At 41.9% G+C, this 23,619-nt stretch overlaps 1 protein-coding gene across 22 annotated transcripts in view; it reads right to left on the reverse strand.

Annotated features, from left to right (window-relative positions):
- The window catches only part of shank3a (SH3 and multiple ankyrin repeat domains 3a), a 222,846-nt gene that overhangs the window by 7,879 nt on the left and 191,348 nt on the right, over nt 1-23,619 (reverse strand). For 10 of the 22 annotated variants that reach the window (XM_058074726.1, XM_058074730.1, XM_058074729.1 and 7 more), the window contains 11 exons: nt 22,600-22,675; nt 21,799-21,852; nt 19,494-19,576; nt 16,341-16,465; nt 16,112-16,247; nt 12,593-12,673; nt 12,429-12,452; nt 9,923-10,050; nt 9,665-9,770; nt 8,094-8,620; nt 5,896-8,003 (listed from right to left, as the gene is read on the reverse strand). In XM_058074726.1, the coding sequence (XP_057930709.1) occupies nt 5,896-8,003; nt 8,094-8,620; nt 9,665-9,770; nt 9,923-10,050; nt 12,429-12,452; nt 12,593-12,673; nt 16,112-16,247; nt 16,341-16,465; nt 19,494-19,576; nt 21,799-21,852; nt 22,600-22,675 (3,448 nt within the window). The other 12 variants (XM_058074728.1, XM_058074747.1, XM_058074733.1 and 9 more) reach the window with 9 other exon arrangements.

Raw genomic sequence — 23,619 nt, forward strand, 5'->3', positions numbered from 1 at the left:
GAGAAAGTAACTCTTTAGACGGCTAATAATTAACAACTAAAAAAAACAGTTGGTTGTTAAAATTATGGGCTGATAATTATCGGTGGCCGATATTATCGGACATCCCTAATATTTATACTCTGGTTGAACCTGAATTTAATTAATTTAAATACAAATACAGGGAAACTAATTGTTCAATCATTTGCTTACACTGACTTCCTATGAGTTTTTTTTCTCATTAAGAGGATAACAAGAAAAAAGAGAATCATTTCTGGGCTTACCTTGTATATGTAGTATGTACGAATATGAAGTGCATGCGCCCTGCGTTACTTTGTTGTGTAAGTCTGATCACCTTCTACTGAGTTTGAATATACATTGTACCTCCATCTTGGCAGTCAATTCATTCATCTAGTCAACAGAGCATAACAGTATGGGGGGCTATGCCTCACCTGACCGTTGTTCACATGCCATGGTTGTAAAAAGAAAATCCTCCACCCTAGTCTAGTACACTAGCAGATCCCACCAATATAGTAGAAATATTGTCCAAAATATGACAGATTATTTGCATTTTTAGTAAGTCATCTACGAATCTAAATGAATTTGGAGTTGCAGGCAGAGAGTAAATATAAATAGTACAATATGCCGGTGAGATGTATCTTTCATGCATGTTGTGTGAGTGCATTTGTTCTGCATAGCCTTGCTGCCCAATGAAAAGCATGTATCTCCAAAATCTGCACGTTTCATGGAAAAAAAAATCATACATATTCAACTTTTTTTTTAAAAAAATCACAAAAATGTGGAGATGTATGCTTTTCATTGCAAAGTGATGATATGGATGAGATGCATTATAAGGGGTTGCGCACAAGCTGGGGGTGTGTGAAAAAAAAATAACAGACTACAGGAAGTGGCGGGGATCGGGAGCTCCATGCGCACTTACACAGCGGTCCTGCCCTCCTGGGCGCACAGTCAGTTCTAGACCAATCAGATCAGAGCAGCAGGGCGGACGTAACATGCAAGGCGAGCAAAGAGAGAGCAATGGGAGAGAATGTTAGCATCACTGGCATGAGATGCAGCCTGCTAACCAGACGTGTCCTTTGGCCTCGCCTGAATGTGCTGCCTTTGACACATGCCACACTTACTGGACACTCCATTAGGTACATCAAGCTCTGTATTTAATAACAAAAACAAGTTTTTAATACAGATCTTGGATTGTCCTTGCGTGTCCTGTGAGTGCATGCGTATGCTTATCAATGTGTAGCATGTAAGGTAAAGACAGCAGGGCAGACGTCAGCACCGGGGGGGGTGTCTGACTAGTGGGCCACATGAGGACGTAATGACCACACTGTTCACATATCCAAAGACTCCACAAAGAAAACAAATACACAAGACAGAAAAGGGATATGTGTCCCTTGACTTCTATGGATGCTGTTTTTTGCATTCAAGCTGAAATGATGTGGATTTATAGCGTAAATGAGTTCTGTATTCCCTAATAATATGGACAAACCAGTGTATTCAAACCCTAAAAATTGATTTAGAGGTTTGTGCCAAGACTTTGTCTACCTAATGTACAATATGTATGAATAGATGTGTCTAATATTAATACTGGATGTGTGGTGTGTAGTGCTTAAAAGAACAGTCCTCATTACAATCACAAAGCAAATTACACGACTGGACTGAATACAATAGAAAGCACCCAAAGCTGGAAAAAAAAAAAAAAGACACATGGACACAAAAGTGGTGTGGATTAGGGTAGGTGAGAGTAAGTGATGGTGAGTGGGAGTGGAGAGAGACAGACACTGAGGAGTGAAGAAATAATGGTGTGCATGATCGTCTTTGTCACAAGCTGAAGGCAATCTACTGCTGCTGCCTGCTCCCATCCCATTGTGTTCCAGTCACACCAACAATGTCTTTATATATTCCGTCTTCTGCTGTTTGACACTTATTGCCTAATGTTGTAAATATGTAAACAGCTATTCTTGTGCGCTTGCCATTATGCCCTTGCCTATTCTATTCAAGTAAGCATCCGAATAAATATGTCAGGAATTGATTCATTTTTATATGAAATAGCTTCATGTCCTGTTACTATTCTTAGGCCAAATAAATTGCCCTTTTGAGGGATTTCCCATACCTAAAATACAACCAGAAGTGCCCCCACACCCTGTAAATCAGCCCCCAAAGCTTGACTTACGAATGTCTATAATGAGCATACCCCGTCTCAAGAACCCATGCCCGAACACATAGGAGGTTTGGTTTTCCCCTTTCCGTTGTTTCTTTCAAATCTCAATGTCAATCTCGTCCTAGAAATGTCTGATTTCTACCAAAAGTGAATCATATACAGTTTATTAACAAATGAGTGGCAGTACTATATGAAACATTTTTGGGAGCAAAGATATAAAATGTGAAACTGGTAATAACTGAGCTACAAAGATAGCGATGGACCGCATGTGTGTGATAATGGAACTGCACTGAAGAGGTGTGTTGTGCCCCCCACTGGGAAAAATGTATAGATGCAATAACTTCTCCCAATGTTCTAATTTCCTTCATACTCTGTATCCAGACTCGCATCAAGTCATCCATCCAACACACATCCTGACTTTGCGCTGATGCACGGAAGTGCAGTCTGGACCCAAACAAAAGAAAAACTCTTAGTGGTCTTAGGCTTTATACATACAAACCAGCAGGTGGCGGCAAACTTGTACTCAGTTTGACTTGAGGTGAGAAACGATGACATTTAAATAGGTGTGTAACGATTCATCTACTGCAGGGGTGCTCACACTTTTTCAGCATGCGAGCTACTTTTATAATGACCGAGTCAAAATGATCTACCCACTACAAAAATGCAAAACATCTATTTATTTTCAAATGTATTGAGGATTATTTGTACGTACAATGTATGTTGATGTACCTTACATAACCAAATGAGCCAATATTGCAAAACACACATAATTAACAATTAACATTTTTTGTAATTACCTCCACATTACTCCACATTTCCCTTCTTTGGTACTGCGATGGTAGAATGGCATATGAGGCAAATGAACTTCGAAAAAGACATTGTGAAAAAAAAGTCCACCTCCCATTCCGTATGGAAGTGATATGTTTTTGCCTTTTTACTTGGTCCAGCTCCTTCACTCATTTTAGTGACCATAAACTTTAGCGAGGGCTTAAAATCTGACGCAATTCGCCGACTAGCTTAGCACTTTGCATCGCTGTTTACGCATGAGCGGTGACCTAAAGGTCAAAATTCAGTTGTCATCTGACTGGTTGTCCTGTATGTCAATCAAGTAACGGGGATGGATGATAGGCTGACATCGTAAGTTCTGCTGCACTTAGAGACGTTGTTTGATTTGATTGGTCACCCGAAGGGCAACATTCAGTTGTCATCTGAATGGCTGCCCTGTATATCAATCAAGTGACGGCATTGATGCTAGGATGATATTTTTTTAATGTCACGCCGCGATCGACCAGCGATCGACCAGCGATCGACCAGTACCACCTCCGCGATCGACCGGTAGATCGCGATCGACTTAATGAGCACCCCTGATCTACTGCATCCATGGAAACTTGCTATTCCGGATGACATTTATCGATACAACATTTCATTCCATTTATGTATACTTTTTAAAACTTTTACGTTACTCGATTCAAGTCTGCATGTCTGTGACGTCATTGCCATGCACCAGCAGACAACAAAATGTAGCATGGCTGCTGGCAGAGGACAAGCTGGCGAGCGGGAAATAATTAAGCCACCATTGCGGTCCAGTGTGTGGAAACACCTGTTTTTTTTTCCTCCGGGTACTCCGGTTTCCTCCCACATTCCAAAAACATGCTAGGTTAATTGGCGACTCCAAATTGTCCATAGGTATGAATGTGAGTGTGAATGGTTGTTTGTCTATATGTCCAGTCCAGGGTGTCCCCCGCCTCTCGCCTGAATGGAAGACAGCTGGAATAGGCTCCAGCACCCCCACCCGAGGATAAGCGGTGTAGAAAATGAATGAATGAATATCTTTTCTTCTTAAAATTGAGTTCATTGCTGTTTGTTTTTAAAATGAGTAAAGTAGCAGTTTAAACCACTGGTCATTTTACCTGAAGACATGTTGGTCCCACTTTATTTTTGATGTATTGTTGTATTATTTTTATGTTGGAAAAACAAAAGCATAAGTAGCAGCTAAACCTACTGTTGAAATGTTGGTTGCAGTTACTGTACTTTTATTGAAAATGAGAGCATTGGATTGGTTCATATCCAAAATTAAGCTATACCTGATTCCCTCACCTGCACTGTCCAGTATCCAGATATTTATTTTACAGTCACAATGGTAGAATTTTTGGCTAAAAAGTTTCGGATTGTATTGTTCTAAAAGAACCAATATCATCCTTGAATCGTATTGTCAACCATCATGATCATGAATCATGATATGAATCAAATCATTATTAAATCAAATCGTTACACTTTTACATTGAAACAATTCCTGTGAACCCAGCAATATTCCAGGAGTGCAATAATGAGTACTGCAGAATGTCTTCAAAAGCAAACCAAAATAAGTACAGTGTATGAGGAGAGCTCTTCAAAATAGAGGGGTTAACTATGTTAGTAGACTAAGGTCATTATTTTAGCAGGTTGTCAATGCAAAGAAGTGTTTTTTTTTAAACAGAGAGACATGACACACCATTAATTCAGTCATGTTCAAATATATCTGAAAATACATCCTTGACACTTGGAGGTTATCACTGATAAAACGGTCAGATGGGAGGCAGTGATAAGGCGGAAATCGCAGTTTCTGCTCTTATCAAATGTTTTATCAGTGATGAACGCATGGAGAGGTGGCTCTTCGGATGTATCTTTCAACGTATTATTTGAACGACGACTGTTCGGGGACCTCGGGTATGGGAGAAGTTGGGGGTTGCTACTAGCAGGGCTGTAGGTGAGCACCTAACACACACACACACACACACACCTCAAGACCAGTTACCTTGTTTGCATCGACTGCTTAATCCCACCCCCATACACCCATATGCACACAACTCCACACACGCATGTGCTGTAAAACATTGAGTGTCGCTGTACTCTACAGAAACAAGGACATCGGCTTAAGTGCAGTACTTAGTATCTGCAGACAAAATTTCATCTCTAAAAATCAATAGGCCAAGAGCATTAGGGATCTAAACAGACTAGAGTAGATGATCAAGTGATGCAAACAAGGTAACAAATATACTGTATTTCCTCATATAGTGGCTGGGCAGGGTGTTTATTTACTGAAGTGAGGGCATTACATTTATATTAAGGCAGTATACATTCCTATACATTATTAATATATTTGCCACAGAGAAATAATGATGCTTGAATCAAATGAGAATATGAAATATCATAACTACTTGGTTGTGTGTGACCTGCATGGAATAATGAAAGCACTCAACTTCAGCTTTCGTGTGTTGTGGTAACGATTTCAACAATGACACATGGTGGTATCACTCATAGAAAAGGTAATTATTGCATTTTTTTTAGGATGTGTGGCATTTATTCAAGTCATCAAACCCAGAAGCCACTCTTTGAGGAAATGCGGTATTTCAGAAAGAAAAGAATGCATATAAGGGAATAGTCTTCAGTGGGATTAGTTTACAGGCTGGTTAGGAAACAATGTTGTAAAAAAAATTAAAAGTTTACCCTAGTGGCTACAACCTTAAGGTTTACTCTCTCCGGTGTCCTCACATCTGCAGAAATATAAAGCACTTTGTTGTACTTTCAGCCGTGGCGTGGTTTCCCACCAATCCCCAAACACACCAAAAGTACTTGATGCAAGAGCTCAGCTGAGCTTCATATGCTTCAAATAGATGCCACTAATATTGTCAGTGAAGCAAGGGCACTATTTACTCTGGATTCTTTCATATTTGACAATAGTGAGTTAAACAGACTCTTACCTGGCACCTGCTACAGGGGACTTCCTCCCAGGGTCAAGCGATGCTCCCAGTGGCTCCTCTCCCAGGGACCTTGTGTCTTTATTTAGCTGCTGTAGTCGAGAACTGAGCTCCCCCATGACAGAGGGTTTTGCGCCCTCATCTGCACCCAGCCCTAGTCCAAGCCCGCCAAGATTTCCCAAACTCCCAATACCGAGCCCCACTCCTGGCCCACGGGGCTCCACTGGGTCCCCCCACAGCTTGGAGCGCCGCTGGAAGAGGTAGCGTGGCTTGGTGGGTGCTAGTCCAGTCACTGAGGCCGAACCGCCCGGGGGCAGCCCGCCTCCTCCGGCCACTGCCGCAGCCAGTGCAGCAGCCTGTTGCTGCGATAGCAGCTCACTGTCAGAACTCTGCTTCAGCAGAGGGTCCCTGAAGGTGACGGGGCCTTTACTGCCTCCTATGTGGGACTTAAGTCGGGGCTTCGGAGGCACTGGCGGCTTGTCGAGCACAAAAGTCTGCCCATCGGCATAGGAAGTGTGTGTCGTGTGTGTGTCGGCAGGTTCGCCGCTTTCTGAGGACAGCGTGGACATGCTGGAAACCGTGGAGACAGTGCTGGTGGTCTCAAGGTGGTGGTCTCGTTCCCGGTCACTGGAGCTGCGCGTGTCAGCCTCCTCCACGCCTGAATCGGCCGCAGAACAAGGCTCACAAACTGGTGGGGGCTCTAGAGGGTCTGAGGGTTTCCCTGAGACAGCTGCTGTGCTGGGTGGAGCACTGGGTGGAGGTGTAGGCTGGGGAGGCTGAGGCTGGGTGGGGGTGACAGTTGGCGTGGTTGGGGTCGAGGGTGTTTTGGGTGTCGGTGTTGGAGGGGTGGTGGGGAAAGATGCAATAGGTTTGGTTGGGGACAGGGGAATACCCTTTGCCTGAGCCAGGAGTCCATTACAGAACTCATCGGGCGGTGGAACAACACCGATTTTACGCAGCTCCTCTCGTGTCTCCTCATCACTGGAGGACAACATGGCGGGTGGTAGAGTCACTGTGTATGGATCCGTGTCCTCCTCTGAGCTTCCCTGAACCAGACCCTTGTCTTGAGCTGGGCTGGCAGCACGCTGACTCTGAGGCTGTGGCAGAGGGGCTGTGGGAGTTGGGGACTTAGTCCTTGGACTTAGTTGAGATTTGCTCAGCTCTTTGGATGTTGGGACAGGTGTCTGTTCTAGTTCTTCACCCCCACTGACGGCCTGGCCATTGCTGGTAGCGTGCACCATGATCAGCCCAGCCGTCTTCTGTTGTGAGGTGTCCATAATACTGATCAACATGCTTTTCTTATCTTCTAGCATCTTCTCCTCCTTCCTCTCCTCTATCCGGGCCTCCATCTCCTGCTGGAATGATACACTTGATGGTGACATGGCCCACTGTGGTTTGGTAGGCTGAGGGACTAACACTGATGCTGGGGTGGATCCAATGCCATACCCAGCTGCCTTGGAGCTTTTAGATGTAAAAGGAGGAGATGCGGGTGGCCCTTCTCCATGTGGAGGCTCTTTGGTCTGAGTGTCAATGAACATAACACCCTGGCCCACCCGCTCTTGTTTAGTCCGCGGTTCTGGGCTGCTCGTTGGGGATTGGCTCTGGGACGTCAGCGCCCTCTCCCTTGCGGCCAGCGCAAGAGCCAGAGGGGAGTTGGGGTCCAGGGGTTTTCCTGTGAGTGGATGGATAAAGGTGGTCCCGCTGGGTGAGGGGCTCAAGGCCAAGGCAGGAGGTGGCAGCTGGCCAAGCTCTCGGGTGAGTATCCGCTCATCAATGGAGTGAGACTGCATCAGAGAGGGGACCTCGGCGCTGGCGGAGGACGCCCCCTCCATGGTTCCCACAGAAAGGAAGACAGTGGATTTCCGCCGCTCCTCGAGGCGTCGCTCTCTGTCTTTCACTGCTCCAGCAATTGCAGCGGCGAAGGGGCCCTTACCCTGAAATATCGCCTCTCCTTGAGCCCGCAAACGTTCTCGCTCGGCCATCAGCTGCTGCTGATAGTAGTCTGCCCGGCTGGTGCGTGTGTGGCCGTGGGGATGTCGCCCTGAGGGTGAGCTCTCTCTGGAGTGGGCAGCTGCTAAGGCCAAACTAGCTTTTTCTTGTGCATCCTCCACCTGTAACAGGATCATACATCAAGCAGATCTTCCAGGATGATAGAGCTGGGGTGGATTACATCGATACACATCGATAAAAAGAGAACATACCTGTAGTTGCTTCACCAGGGGGCTTTTCTTCCGCTGAGGCTTGGTCGGTGTGTACAGTCCAATGCTAAATTGGCCCACGTTGGCATAGGGGTTGTCAATCACCCGGCCCTTCCTTTTTATCCGCTCAGGTGGAGTAGCAGCAGAAGGACGGGGGATTTCTGTGGGTTCCACGGGTAAATGTGAAGAGTCCTGGAGGATGATCATGGAGCGGGCTTTTTTCTGTCTCTCAAGCTGCGTGGCCTGCCGCTGAGCTGCCTCATAGGGCAGGTCCAAGGAGGAGGGCTTAAAGCTGGAGCGTCCTCCTGGTTCGTGGCCCTGACTCTGTGTCCTGGACGGGGGAGGTGGTGGGCAGAAAGCCGGGGGAGGTCCTGTGTCCAGGTAATATGGAGGCGGAGGTGGTGCTGTTTGCGGAGGCGGAGGGATGGGATGAGGCTGTGGGTGTTCTCGCAGGCTGTCGGTCATGGAGGAACTGCGCGGGAAACGATGCTCACCTGCCAAAGCTGATAGACGGTCCTCCTCAGTGGCACCTAAGGCGGGGATGTAAACAAGCACACACAACATTAAGTGTTGAGGATTACAGTGCGATCAGGAAAGCGGACGTTTGTTCAACTCGCCCAGCAGATCCTTGGCTGTTTCACACTTTAATCTGTAATACTTTGAACATCCGCTGTTTGAAGCTTATCCACAGAACACATTTGTATAAGGCATTTAACACTTCATTAAGCATTCATGGTATTATTACAGTGGTGTTAAAACTGGATCTCTTTTCATTCATTCATTCATTCATTTTCTACTGCTTTTTCTTCACGAGGATCGCGAAGAATCCCAGCTGTCTTTGGGCGAGAGGCGGGGTACACCCTGGACTGGTCGCCAGCCAATCACAGGGCACATATAGACAAACAACCATTCACACTCACATTCATACCTATGGACAATTTGGAGTCACCAATTAACCTAGCATGTTTTTGGAATGTGGGAGGAAACCGGAGTACCCGGAGAAAACCCACACATGCACGGGGAGAACATGCAAACTCCACACAGAGATGGCTGAGGGTGGAATTGAACCCTGGTCTCCTAGTTGTGAGGTCTGGGCACTAACCACTATACCGCCGTGCCGCCCCCTATACAATACAAACAAATTACACTTCATAAAGATGACTAGAAATATATTGCCCTATACAAACACAGTGTATCTTGCCACCCTCCGTTTGCGGGTGTGCCTAATAAAGTAGTGTTTGATAAAAGGAGGTGTTTGATACAAGTGCTGTCTCAAAAGAATCTGCCTATGTAAGAAAACTAGAGATGTACTGTACTATGTAACCACAATATGTATATCCCAGCTTGCATAAGAGGTGTTATTACATTATCATTGTGCAGGTGTACCAAATATAGTAGCTGGGGCATGTAAAGAAGAAGCACTTACCAAATATGTAATATTGCACATGTATGATAAGCATTATTGTCAGTATTTTCTATTGTGGCAAAATACTTTTCTTACATTCTCTCATGACAACATTGCACATAAACTATTCACCTTAATTGATAATGAACAGGAGAGATGATTGTTTTACCAAATGACTTGGTCCTGGACATCCCCTTGGGTAACGGTATATGGGCACGTTCCATGCCTGGGTGAAGACCTCCATGTAACGTCATCCCTTGTCGCTCAAACAGTGACTACAGTCAAACAAAAATAAATATTTGAGCAATTCCATACCCTTAAAGTGACAGACGTGTGTGCTATAATAAATCATCGTGTGGTTTGCATGCATGCCAGCAGCGGGGGGGGGGGGTGAGCGCGATGATGATCTTTAAGTAGACGTACTCACACTGATCTCTGCTGGTGTTATTCTCCTACTGGTGGGCCGCTGTTTGACAGTGGCTGCTCTGTAATCTGCTTCTGAAGGTTGAGAACGCAACATCGACTCCTGGGACGCTAACATCTCATCTAGCCTCTCTGTTGAGAAGGGGGAGCGGGAAATTAGCCGGAGCGAAGTAGAGAGACATTTTAGCGGGTGAACACGGCATCATTTCTTACACAATAGGGAATACAAATGATGAGCTGATCCAAGCATACAAGTGTAATTGAATTTTGTGATGAATACTTTGAATACTAAATGACATACAGTGGATGCTCACACATTCATGATTCAGCATTCACGGCCATGCAAATTTAAAGATACAGTATTTCTGCGTGCAGAAGAATGTAACGTAGTGAAAATTAAATTAATTAATTTCACATTTTTTCATTTTTAGTTTCCTAAAAGTAATTTTAAAATCTCATCTCATAGACCCAATATTTTGTATCGTCTATATTTCTGGTTGTATCTAAAGTTACTTGGTAAATGATAACTTGTAATGTACACAGTGCATTTGTCAGGACAGCACTGTGCATTTGGTCAGTCCCTTATGAAGCAAGGGTAGCATGACCGCTTTTTTTTAATTAAATTTATTTTTGTCTTGTTCCATGAAGTCACCATAAAACAGGCACAGGCACAGGCACGCTACCTACAATATAAGAATTTTGTTCTTTTTCAGTTGGCAGTACACAGGCAGTAGCGGCATCAAACATGGTTAAATATTACACCCCTCTCAATATGTTGCAGTATACCGTATTTTCCGGACTATAAGTCACACTTTTTTTCATAGGTTGGCTGTTCCTGCGACTTGTACTCCAGAGCAACTTAGAAATGAAAAAACTGTTTATGTTACACAAACCCTGAACTCCTTTTCTGTTCATGTTTATTTTGGTGTAGCTGAATAAGCATTGTGTTAGCATATCTTACACCTATTCAGCCTGTTCTCTATTCTTTTATTGTTAGAACTTGCCTTCCAAGAGGACGTAATGTCTGTTTTGGTCAAGTAGTTTGTAAAATAAATTACCCGCAAAACATGCAACTTATACTCCAGTGTGACTTATGTATGTTTTTTTTCTACCTAATTATGCATTTTTGGCCTTGTGTGACTTATGTGACTACGGAGCGACTTATCATCTAGAAAATACAGTACATGTTGCAATTTTAAACTTGTTTCATATGGCGTGCATTTCACAAGAGAGCTGTATACGGCTTGTTGTGTGTTTTTTCTTTTTACCGTCTGCTCTTCTCTAATTTAGCTGGTGAGATAAAGTCACTTGGAAAACTTTGTTTGAAGTACTAAACACTGTGTCTTTTCAAAAAAATACAGCGAACAAGGCTGACTGATTATTTCCCTGTTTGCCATCATATGAATTTACCAACCAAGTCTTACAGATCACTTACACACATACAATAGTACACATTTTGCGGAATAATAACAAATATAGCAACTTCTCATCAATCCATGACATTAAAATAATTTACCGATATAAGCACCACCCATTTTTGGTTAAACCACGGCCTGTTTATGCCTCGCCCACTCCGAGTACCGATACGGAAACAGATAATTCAGATGGGTGGAACGGATACAGATACAGATAGTCGTGTACTCGCTCATCCCTAGTATAATACAGTGGTATGAAAAAGTTTAGGCACCGCTGATAATTTTCATGAAATACGTTAAGTGTGTGAGGCATATTATGGGTGGAAACCTCGATTATGCATTTAGCATTTAGCTTGTTAGCGTCTGTCGCAAGTGACTAATGACAACTGAAGGTTCTGCAGCTAAACCAAATATACTAATTCCAAACAGCCAATTTTACTGTAAATTTTACCCAAAATCAGAAGAGAATGTTAATGCCAAGCTCGCAGCAGGTTTTTCGGGGGACGAGTGAACCGTGTGTTAAAAAGATATATATTTTTATGGGCGTATCCAATTACTGGCGTATTTTCGCCATTTTCTGGCAGGCTACAAACAGAAGCGAAGTGAAAAGCGGTGATCCCCAGTACTCCTCTAAATAATATTGGACAAGACTTGTAAATAATGTAGTTTATTATGACATTTTAAGATGAGTACTGAAACGAAAACTTTAAATTAAAGTTTGGACGCACTTACCCATACAATTGAATGAATAAGTATGTCCAAACTTTTAAATTAATGGCGTTCAAAACAAATTAGAAAAGAGAAAATACAGAGAAATGTTAAGAATGTGGGCATTACTGGACATAGGAAGCACCCCAGAACATGAGATGGGTGCACACAACCCTGTGGAATGTCTATGAACTGACCTAATTGTATCAGTCATAGTACAGTAATTGAAGTTTTTTTCTAAAAGGGAAAAAAAGAGAAGTGACTATACATCTGGGAATTAATTGAAGCATGGCATCAATTGGAGTAGAGGCCGCTAGGAAATATGGTTACAAAATATGGTTGCTTGTACATAGCAGTGATAAAACATGTCAGAAGTGTCAGACTCACCGCCTCTTCTCCTCCGAGCAGACGCTTGTTGGGAAAATGAAAGCAGAGTACAAGCCAAGAAAAGTGATGATCGTCAAAAGTTAGACAAACAGTAAAAAAAGGAAAAGAGAAAAAGGTAGGAGGACAGTGCATGACAGCAGGTAGTACACAACGCTAGCACTCACCCAGTTCTTCCAGCTCAGCCGTCATGGACTTGGAGCGTAGCGTGAGGGTGGTGCTGGGAGCTCTTTTGGGAGGGGGCGGGGCTGTGGAGAAAAGGCACGGCGTTGAGGACGAAGGTAAAGAAGAAGAGTTAAATCCTTTGGTTTTGAGGCTCAGCGCCCTCCTGGCCTCTCTGAGACGGCTGGTCCATCCCATCTTCACCGCTTTGATAGGCTCCAATTGGGATGAAGCACTGACCTCCCGCTTGGGTAAGACCTTGTTGCGGCTACGCTGATAGTCCAACTTCTTCATGTCTCTATCTCGTCTGTGCAGGCTCAGTCTTTGTGGAGTGCCTCAAAAGTGGAGGCATGCTTTTCCATTATTCCTGCACAAAACATTGCATTTTGTCCGCCACAGTGGGCTGAAAAACGAGTGGAAAAATGTGCTCCATCTTACTACCGATGCCTTTCTGCATTGTAGAAGAGAAATGCATCAGCACACCAGCTCGGACACACTTGCATGTCCTCCAGCGAACAGTGAAGGAGGACAAAGAGACATCTGGGCTGACAGATGGAGAAAGGACACTAATTTAACAGCTAAGAAGAACGATATGCAGAAGACATCACACCTCCGAGCTCACAAAAACCTCACAATCCTTCACCAACTGCTCAGTGCAATGTTTCGAAGTAACCACTTTAAAATGTGCATTTAGAAATTTCACAGAGAAGTAACCTCTACATGCTTATATGCATCAAATTCACCTACTATAGAACAACTTCACGCAACGAGGCAGCTCAGTCGATACGTCAATCCTACAGCAAGTCTCTTTCTCCAATACCACAGACGTCCTGCCACCCACTCCCCCCAAAAAATAAAACACAAACAACTACGGTATCCTCGCGCTAGCTAGCTGTAAGTGTGTCCCGGACGCCTGGCATCAAACACTTCTCGTCTCCTCACCCGGTGTGCAAGTCGTGCTGCAAGGAGCGACGAGCAGAGGAGACGGAGGAGGTTGCAGAAAATATAGAGGAACGGGGTCGAGAGACAGAGAGAGAGCCTGTTGCTGTAATCCAATGCTTCATTCAAAACATGCGGTGTTGTCGCCATGACAACGGCGGCAGAAAAAAGTGAAGCCCGGTGCAAAAGACTTTGCATTTTTTGTAACTATGTGTGTGAAAAGGTGTGTCTAATGATGTGATGGAGACAGTTAGAAGAACCACCTCTGGAAAGCTCACCTTGTCTTATCAATGTCTCTATGATCCTTTTTTTGAAACCAAATTATGGACTCAGTATGTGTGTTGTAAGAAGTACATCAAAGACCTAAAACTAGCAGACCAAAGAAAAAAAGCCACTTTTGGATATGCCCCTATTATGCAAAACTGACGTTTTGGTTTCCTTACTCCTTGCTCCTATGCCCAGAAGACAGCTGAAAGGCTGCATGGTTTAAAATTAAAAACACAATAACCTACAATTACCCACCTTTGTTTTGTAAATGCAGCCATTACCTGCCAGATTAACAGTGCATAGATAATGACAGAATTTCTGAATATATTAGGATACTAGTTCAAAACTTGAACAGCTAAATGGCTGGGCTGTGACTTTAGTTTAATGATGTTCAAACAGTAATATGTGTCCCTAGACACTCATTTTGAGCCACTTTTTTGAGCCACGGCACGTTTTTTACGTTGGAAAAATTTTGCGGCACACCAATAACCAACATGATTTGCTTCTTTCAGCTTTTTTCTGATTATGGACTCGCCACAGCAGATCCTTTTGATCCGCATACTAATTTGACCAACAATGTTACGAAATGGGGCGGTACGGCGGTCTAGTGGTTAGCGCGCAGACCTCACAGCTAGGAGACCAGGGTTCAATTCCACCCTCGGCCATCTCTGTGTGGAGTTTGCATGTTCTCCCCGTGCATGCGTGGGTTTTCTCCGGGTACTCCGGTTTCCTCCCACATTCCAAAAACATGCTAGGTTAATTGGCGACTCCAAATTGTCCATAGGTATGAATGTGAGTGTGAATGGTTGTTTGTCTATATGTGCCCTGTGATTGGCTGGCGACCAGTCCAGGGTGCACTTTGGCCTCTAGCCCAAAGACAGCTGGGATAGGCTCCAGCACTCCCTGCAAGCCTTGTGAGGAAAAGCGGTAGAAAATGAATGAATGAATGAATGTTACAAAATGTCACCACTACCTCACACGTGCATCACTAAGTCTATTAGAGGCTAGCACGTCTGCGGTGGAAGAACTCAACAAGGAATAAGCAGTAACTCAGTAATATGGAGGTACTTCCAATCCAGAGCATTGAATAAAAACATTTTCACCACCATACCACCACCATTTTCACACGGCTGCACTCCTTTTGCGTCCTTCATGAAAGGAAAAGCAACCTAATACAGTAGAAACAGTGGCAAAAAACGCTATAAAACTTGCTGAAAACAACGGACTCGCAATGTCCAGCAAAGTTTTGAAGTCTATTATTAAACACCAATTCTACCACAAAGGAAGTTAGACATGATGCTGCTAACCCAGATGCAGTTGACACGTTGGTATTCCTGCCACAAAATAAGGTCATGCTTGTGTCTTCTAAAAATGTTAAAAATACTACTTTTTAAGTATATTTAAATACATTACATTTTAAAATGTCCTTTTAAGGGCACTCCTTCATTTTTCGTTCTTGGATTTGAGCATAGCTAAAGATTTGTTTTAAAAATATTATATTTGACCTGGTCTATATTTATTTGGAAAAGAATGGCCCACTTTATTGTAGCGGCTATTTTTAGATGTTATTTTTTAATGTGCAACTTGTATTCTTCTTCTTTCGGCTTTTCCCTTCAGAGATCGCCACAGCAAATCAATCAAATCCATCCAACCCTTCACTAATGTGCATCTTGTATGAAGCTTTAAAATATTAAAGAAATCCTCATGTTAATTATTTATTTAAATAAAATAGCTTGACCCTCACATTCAATTTTGTCTAAACTCACTCTGTGGAAAAGATATCGGCATATATATCGTATATGTATATTAAATCAAAATATATAGGGATATGACTTTTTGGTCGATATTGCCCCAAGTTGTACGCTTCATCATTTTGGCTTTTTTTTAGACTAGGTTAACCTAGCATGGTGTTGGTTTTAAAATGCACAATAGTGCATCTTGGAAACAGATGTGGACAAACACAGCTCATTAGCATATTATTTACAGATGCACAAATCAATTTCTCATTAAAATGATAAGAAAAAGAAGAGAATAATTACATTTAGTTAAAAATTAAGTTTTCAAATACTTAAGTCTCATTTCTTTATTTGTGGTCCTACCTTTTATTTGCACTGTGAATTACATGCACCCCATCCTCTTCCATTACTTAGCTGTCAAAGTCTGATCACCTTCTGTTGATCTTGGATATATAATCCTCTATCTTGACAGTCAAGTTAATTTATTCATTCAAAGCATAACATATCTCCAATGCATTTAGCTTGTTGCTAAATCTAGCTCGAGCTGGTGCTGCTGGCTTTTCCTATCATTTAAGCCTTTACCTTTCTTGCGGACAACTTCCTCTGACTCTGGTTTCCGTGTGACGGACACCACCTTCATCAGAAGTCGGTTGCCACCTTGTCGGATCAACGACACCACCTGCTTGTGGCCAACCTTCACGACGTTCACACCATTGACCTAATTGACACCACAACACAGGACGGACGGGTAAGTTGTCTTTTTTTTTAACACACAAGGAAGCCACAGAACAAGAATCATGTGTGTTACTACCTCAATGAGAAAGTCTCCTGTTCTCAAACTGGCCCTCCAGGCCACACCCTCCACGTCCACAGACTCCAGGTACTGCAGTGCCGGGAAGGCTGGGGTCGGCGTAAACTCTTCAATAGGCGTCTCGGCTGAGCAAATAGTTGACAAACAAAAGGATTTAGTGCTGACGATGATAAAAAGTTCAAACTAAAATCAAATATGTGCTGAAATGTGTTTAGTACATGTTGACACCATGTTGTTGAAACTGAAATGGACATATTTTGTGAGCAACTGTACTAGCACAAATATTCCATTAAATCTTGGCACAAATCCAACGTGAGAGTGTTCAGTCCAGCACTAAGTGGACTGCAGTGCTACAATGTATGTAAGTTTGTGTGTGTGTGTGTCCTGGTGGTAAAAGTAGTGAGTGATGGAGAAGTAAAAAGCAGACTCCCACCAAGGTGCCTTAGAGGGGTTACCATAGCAACCATCCCGTGCAAGCGGGGGAAAAAACTGTGTTGAGTAAAATGCATTTGTGGGGATGGAGATGAGTGGAGAGGCAATTTCTGTTGGAATGCACGAGGCACGACGGACTGCCAGCGGGTGAAATATTTTGAGAGGATAATGGACGGTGGAGGTTATGAAGTAGGCGGCAGAGAGTGAAGAAGGAATGAAAAAACAAATGGCTGAGAAAGATGAGAGAATTACGACAAGGGGAAGAGAGGAGAAGAGAGTTGTCTACTAAATCTGAGCGGCCATGTGTGAGGAGCAGATGGGACAGCTAGCTGGCAGCTCAACCATGGATGACACACACACACACACACATACACACACACACACACACACAGAACCCTGCGTGCATCTCAGTATACAAACATGTTGACCAAAGCTGCCACTGACTCACACAATAACACTACAGTTGTAAAAAAAATAACATTTCTCATATATTTTATGTTAACAGTATATCGTATATATTCAAGATTTTCCTTTAGAGATCACTAGTTGTTTGGATCTTTGCACAAATTTAAATATTACTCAATGACAACACAATTACACACAAAATGCAGTTTTTAAATGAAACTTAAGGATGAAAAAAACATTAAAACCTAAATGGCCTTGTATGGAAAAAGTGATTTCCCCTTAACTGGCTGAGCCACCCTATTCAATCCAATCCACTTTATTTATATAGCACATTTTATAAACAGAGTTTCCAAAGTGCTGCACAGACTAGTAAAATAATAAAAAAAACCCAAGTAAAATACAATAAATAAAGGTACAAATTGAATTTAATCCAAAACTAAAAGATCAAATAAGAAATAAAATAGTAAAATAGATATTAAAATATCAGAATCACGAAGCAAAGCAATAAAAGTATAAAGAAATAAAACCAATTAAAATAAAAGAAAGAACTAAAAGACACAGGACCATGCGATTCACTCCGAGTTAAAAGCCAGAGAATAAAAGTGGGTTTTAAGACGAGACTTAAAACTTTCGATGTTGGGGGGCCTTTTTTTTTACTTGGGACGGGAGAGAGTTCCATAGCTTGGGCCAACCACCAACTAAAAGATCAAATAATAAATAAAATAGTAAAATAGATATTAAAATATTAGAAACAAGAAGCAAAGCAATAAAAGTATAAAGAAATAAACGAAAGAACTAAAAGACACAGGACCATACGACTCACTCCGAGTTAAAAGCCAGAGAATAAAAGTGGGTTTTAAGACGAGACTTAAAGCTTTCGATGTTGGGGGCCTTTTTTTTTTACTTGGGAGGGGAGAGAGTTCCATAGCTTGGGGCCAACCACAGTAAAGTCTCCCTCGGTCTCCCCTGGTCTTAAGTCTCGTCTTGGGCACCACATGTTGAAGCTGGCCCTCGGACCTCAGTGACCGCGCTGGAGAGTAAATTTGGATGAGGTCCGAGATGTATTTGGGGGCAAGCTCATTCAACGCCTTAAAAACAAACAATAAAATCTTAAAATCCTAAGCACCTTAAGCAGCAACAACTGCAATAAAGCGTTTGCGATAACTTGCAATGAGTCTCTTACAGTCTTACAAAGTTTTTGAAAACCACACTAATCTACAGTTTCCATGTAAATGCTGCACACTCAAGCCTAGACCAGTCCAAAGGAGTCACACTACACACATAAATAATTAAAATTTCACATTAGAGCAGAACACAAAGTGTTTCTCTACAAAACGACATTGACAAGCACTGGCCTGGAATACACATTACACCAGGGGTCTCAAACTTGCGGCCCGCGGGCCAAATACGGCCCGTGAGACGCTAGTTTGAGGCCCCCATCTTGATACCAAAGTTTAATGTTGAAATGACAGCTTAAAGCTGTGTGCACACTGGACACAATTAACATGATTTTGCCCCGCCCATACTGTTACCCTACCCTGTTACCCCGCCCTGTTTTGCTTTGGATTAGCAATGAAGCTAAAGGCTTATGACGCTGGGTACAAATAAATGCAGGAAATGATTTGGAATAAAAGGGAAAATACACGTCAAGATAAAGCATCTCATCAAACATGTTGTTAAAGTTACGACGCTGCTCCCAGATGGAACTGAGTACGATGCTAACTTGCTAATTGGGTAAAATTATTAAGTTTCATGAATGTTCATGTTAAAGGTTAAATAACTGTTAATACTGTACATTTGAATCGGAAAAAAATAATTTCTCTACCAACTGTATGTGGTTTCTTACGTTTTTCTTATTTGCTGTTTTATTATTATTTTACTTATTTATTACTGATTGATTGATTTATTGTCTTTATTCTTAATTTGTTTAGTTTGTTTATCTTATTTTGTGTATAGAAAAAATAAAATTAAGATATTTGAGAACAGTGGAATGTTTTATCAGATATTTTGGTGTGGAAAACTGGAACCAAAGTAATGAAAAAGTGTAGGATATAGCAGAAGCAAAAGCATTGAAGATAGTTTTTTTATTGATTTTTTTTCCAGTTTTTAATAAATGCGTTTTTTTTTTTTTTTTTTGGAAAACCTGATGCGGCCCGGCTTCACCCAGAACCTAGCTCCGGTGGCCCCCAGGTAAATTGAGTTTGAGACCCCTGCATTACACTATTGGATCTTATTGTGTGTAACCAAAGCGTTTTAAAAACACTTTTGCAGGTACTGTATATATGCATAATGTATATTGAAAAATTAGAATGTCACCTTTGGCTCCTCGCAGAACAAAACCGAAGCCCTCGTTTTCTTTCTTCTGCAAGACAGCATTCTTCTCCTCGATGATATAATCACTGTGAAGCAGAGGGCAGACAGATCATAGAAAAAGTATAACTGAAACTATACACACATACACCAGTACTTTCTTTCCTGTTAACTCATCATGTTGAAAGCAAAGCAAGCAAGCAGAATTCCTGAGTTGGTCAAGTATGTTAAGGGCACGCACGCACACACACGCGCACGCACACACTGAATAACTGAGTTGTCGTGACTGAAGTGTCTTTGAGATGCATCTTAAGAGGGGAATCAATCTTGTGACTGATCCTCCATAAGTGGCAGGTCTTCCTGCGCTGAAGAGACTGACACCAGAGGCTCAGACGTGATGTTATCCTTCGGCTAATGATAGGAAGCACAAGTAATTGAGCTGTTCATCACTGTCTGATTTGTGTTGACTTTCTATGCCGTTTGAGGTAGAAGAACTACATGAACAAAAACTGGAGGAAAACAGGAAGCTGGTCCCTTGCCCTTTGCAGCTAGATCATCTTCCATTGTGGCTTGAATCTGAGCGTGTCTGTGGACGTTATGACCACAATAAGCACTCTTGCTCTGCAGTATTGTACCCCACGGTCTCCACTGTTCTTTTTCATGCCGGTCTCAGTCTCTTCTTGGACAAAATCAAAGTGAAATTTAAGGGTTTTGCGGTCAGCCCTTGCATGCCATTGGTCTAGGTCCTGGGTTCCTAAAATGGGGTGTGTGTACCTCCAGGGGTACACCAGTTGTCATGAGGGTACATGAATAAAAATGAAGAACAATTAGCGCCTAACACTCAATTACTAATGGCCTGAACGCAGAAAGGAGACAGGCATGAAGTTGTTCATTCCTCTGTGTGCATCAAATAAATAAATAAGTAAGGTGATTATTTTGTGCATGAAGAGTGTTTCATCTTTAAGATTTAATTTATATTGACGTTCCAATCCTCATATATAGCACAGAGGTGAAAACCAGGGATCTGCGATTACATCGTCCACCTATAATTATCGCCCAGATATCATCAGTAATAGTATGTTCCCTTTCTTAAGAATCTATGTACAGCGTGTAGGACAAACATTGCACTTGCGGAGATTACAGCAAATTGCAGTTAGTATTGTGTTGCTCAAACGTTCTCTGGAAAGAATTAACACCCTACTTTAGCAAGCAGCGCAACATCAGCGCTCATAATGACCTCACCAGCATCATTGAAATCGTGGGTGGGTTAATATTCCACCTACTATTCTTACTCAAGGTGTCCCAAACATCACAAAGCAATGTAATAAGTACATAAAAAAACAAGAAATAATGCAGAATAACCAGCAACTAGTATGTAAGCCCTGTAGAAACATACGGCAGGATAGCGTATCTGACATGAATGTCCCTTACCTGAAGGCGCAAAATAAAAATTTCAATACAGAAACTGATTGATTGTCCCTTTTTGGAGGGAGGGGCGGCATGACAGAAAATAATAGAGAAACACTGCTTTACAACTATTTTACTCAAGAAAAATATATGTGATGTTACACATATCAGAAATCGGACAATATCGGCATATCGGAAAATCCCTAGTGAAAACCTTTGTGACATTGTGAGTGGTGATTTTCCTGAAAATTAGGCTGTATTGTTGGTTGTAGGTATTTTCATACTTGGTTTACTGGTTTATCATGATCGTTAAACTTCCCCCTTTCAATTTGGTATTAAATTAAAAACTGCACACTTAAACCATAGCTGGACAAAAAAAGTGAAGCTCAAATTCAACCCATTCATGGGGAAGAATGCAAACATAGGGAAACACAAGGAAATACAGCTGGAATAGGTGCTGGTTCTGGAACATCTAGAAAGCTTTCTGTGCTGGTTATCATCTGTAGCTGCTCTATATGAGTTCACAAGTGAATACAAAGGGCATAATAATACCCCTTTAACTACTATTTGTATCATATTTGCTTAAATGGCTTATTAAATTCAGCAACATTGCTTGTCGCAATTTTGCGACTTTGGCGCTTAAAGGGTTAAGGCCCATTTGCTTACAACAACTGTTTACAACTTCTGTTCATCACACTTGGCTTGGTAAAGTTCTGGCTGCTTAGCCCATAAAAACACCAAAGCAAATGTTTTAGTCGGAACGTGTAACATCAACTCATTATCACACAAATTAAAAAACAAAAAACAAAATCAGGGCTTGTGTTGAGGCGGCAACTCAGCGGGTGGGTGGCTGCGGCCTCTATTAGCTTGATAGCAACACTCCACGCTGCACTCTCAGACTTACCAAGAGAGCACTGAGCTTCTGCTGGTGCATGTAGGTGATCCAAAACAAACCTTTCTGCAGGAGGGAGGTCAAATGCTGGTTGTTGTTGCTTTTTATGAATCATTATACACAGAATACACCGGTAAAACAATGTGTATTGCTTACTGGAATACATGTCAAAGCTTTCTGGATACCTAGCAAAAGTAACAAATGTATAATCAACTGCCCTTTCGAATGCAACTCCATTATTCCTCAAAATCATCACATTGGTACATTTGATGCGTCATATTTGATCGGTATGTTATGGACTGTCAATCTACCGCATATGGTATTATAAAAAAGAACAAATCAGGAGCTCCAGCGACAGAAATGACATTTAAACCAACCAGAAAAGTATAAAGGAAATGAATAAAAACCTGACATTTCATAAAAGGCAGAGAAAGTGAGTGGAAACAATGCCTAGGTACCTAAAGTGACATTAAACTGGCACCTTGGCATTAAAGAGACAATCTGCAACACTACACACTAAGTTTTGTTTTTTTCTAAACAACAAATTATACACTGCTGGAGAAAGTTTATATGGAATTAGGTGCAAAAGTATTTGGGCAATGGCAGAGCTGTATATGTATATAAACATTTCAGATTTCCATTGTGGTGGTTTTGTAAAGGCAACTCAAACTGTATTGAAAAAATAAGTGCAGTGGCAGCCTTCTGCCTTCAGGTGGCAGTGTATTCCATGACGTTTTAGGACGACACCGGAGGGTGCAAATTCACAACAGTAAAAACACAATTGCCATACAACTAAAGTAAAAAGGTCAATACCTGTATGAGGTGAAGTTGTCATAGGAACCAACAGTGTAGTGTCTGAACAGTCGCTTGGTTCGATCCTCACGTGTTTCTGCAAAAAAAAAAAAAAGTAGTGTCTATGTTAGCATGACTGCTGACACAAGAGGACCGAAATTATCCTTCAAAGCAAACAACTCCAAAGACTCATATGAATATGTATGAAATAAGATGGGATGAATAAGACTAAAACACCAAAAGATTCGGTCTGCCCATGTATTTTGCTTTTTCTTTAGCTTATTTGCAATAAAGTAGACTATACACTAGGCTTTGACAGCATTGACACATGCTGTTACTTGTTATGATAACTTGCTTTTACACTTACATGACTGCTAAGGCTGCAAAAGGTGAAAGGTGTGAGGCTCCTCTGCAACACATTTGTTTGTATTACACCAGGGGTCTCAAACACGCGGCTCGCGGGCCAATTGTGGCCCGCAGGACACTAGTTTGAGGCCCCCGCCTTGATATGAAAGTTTAATGTTAGTGCGGCCCGCGCAAGTTTGATATGGATGCTGTATGGTATCATGTACCCAGAAAAAATTATTACGTTTGATTAATGTTCATGTTAAAGGTTAAATAACTGTTAATAGTTAAGGCTACCGTTTAGGTCGCTAGCTCTCTAGTTTGCAAGTGAGCATGTGTCTTAAGACCCTGCAGTTGCGCAACATGTTGTAAATAAAAAGAGTATAAATGTGACTATAGTCGTGTTTTGTCATGTCTACAGGGCTCTAATAATGCTTTGTTAATTTTAATCTGAAAAAAATAATTTCTCTACCCACCAACTATATGTGGTTTCTTAAGTTTTTATTACTTGCCGTTTTATTATTATTATTATATTTATTTATTACTGATTGATTGATTTTCTTTATTCTTGATTTGTTGATTTATTTTTCATCTTATTTTGTGCAGAAAAATAAAAATGAAGATATTTGAGAACAGTGGAATGTTTTATCAGAGCTTTTATTGTAGAAAATCGGAACCAAAGCACTGAAAAAGTTT

The sequence above is a fragment of the Doryrhamphus excisus genome, chromosome 6 (genome assembly GCF_030265055.1).
Source record: "Doryrhamphus excisus isolate RoL2022-K1 chromosome 6, RoL_Dexc_1.0, whole genome shotgun sequence".
Taxonomy (NCBI): Eukaryota; Metazoa; Chordata; class Actinopteri; order Syngnathiformes; family Syngnathidae; genus Doryrhamphus; species Doryrhamphus excisus.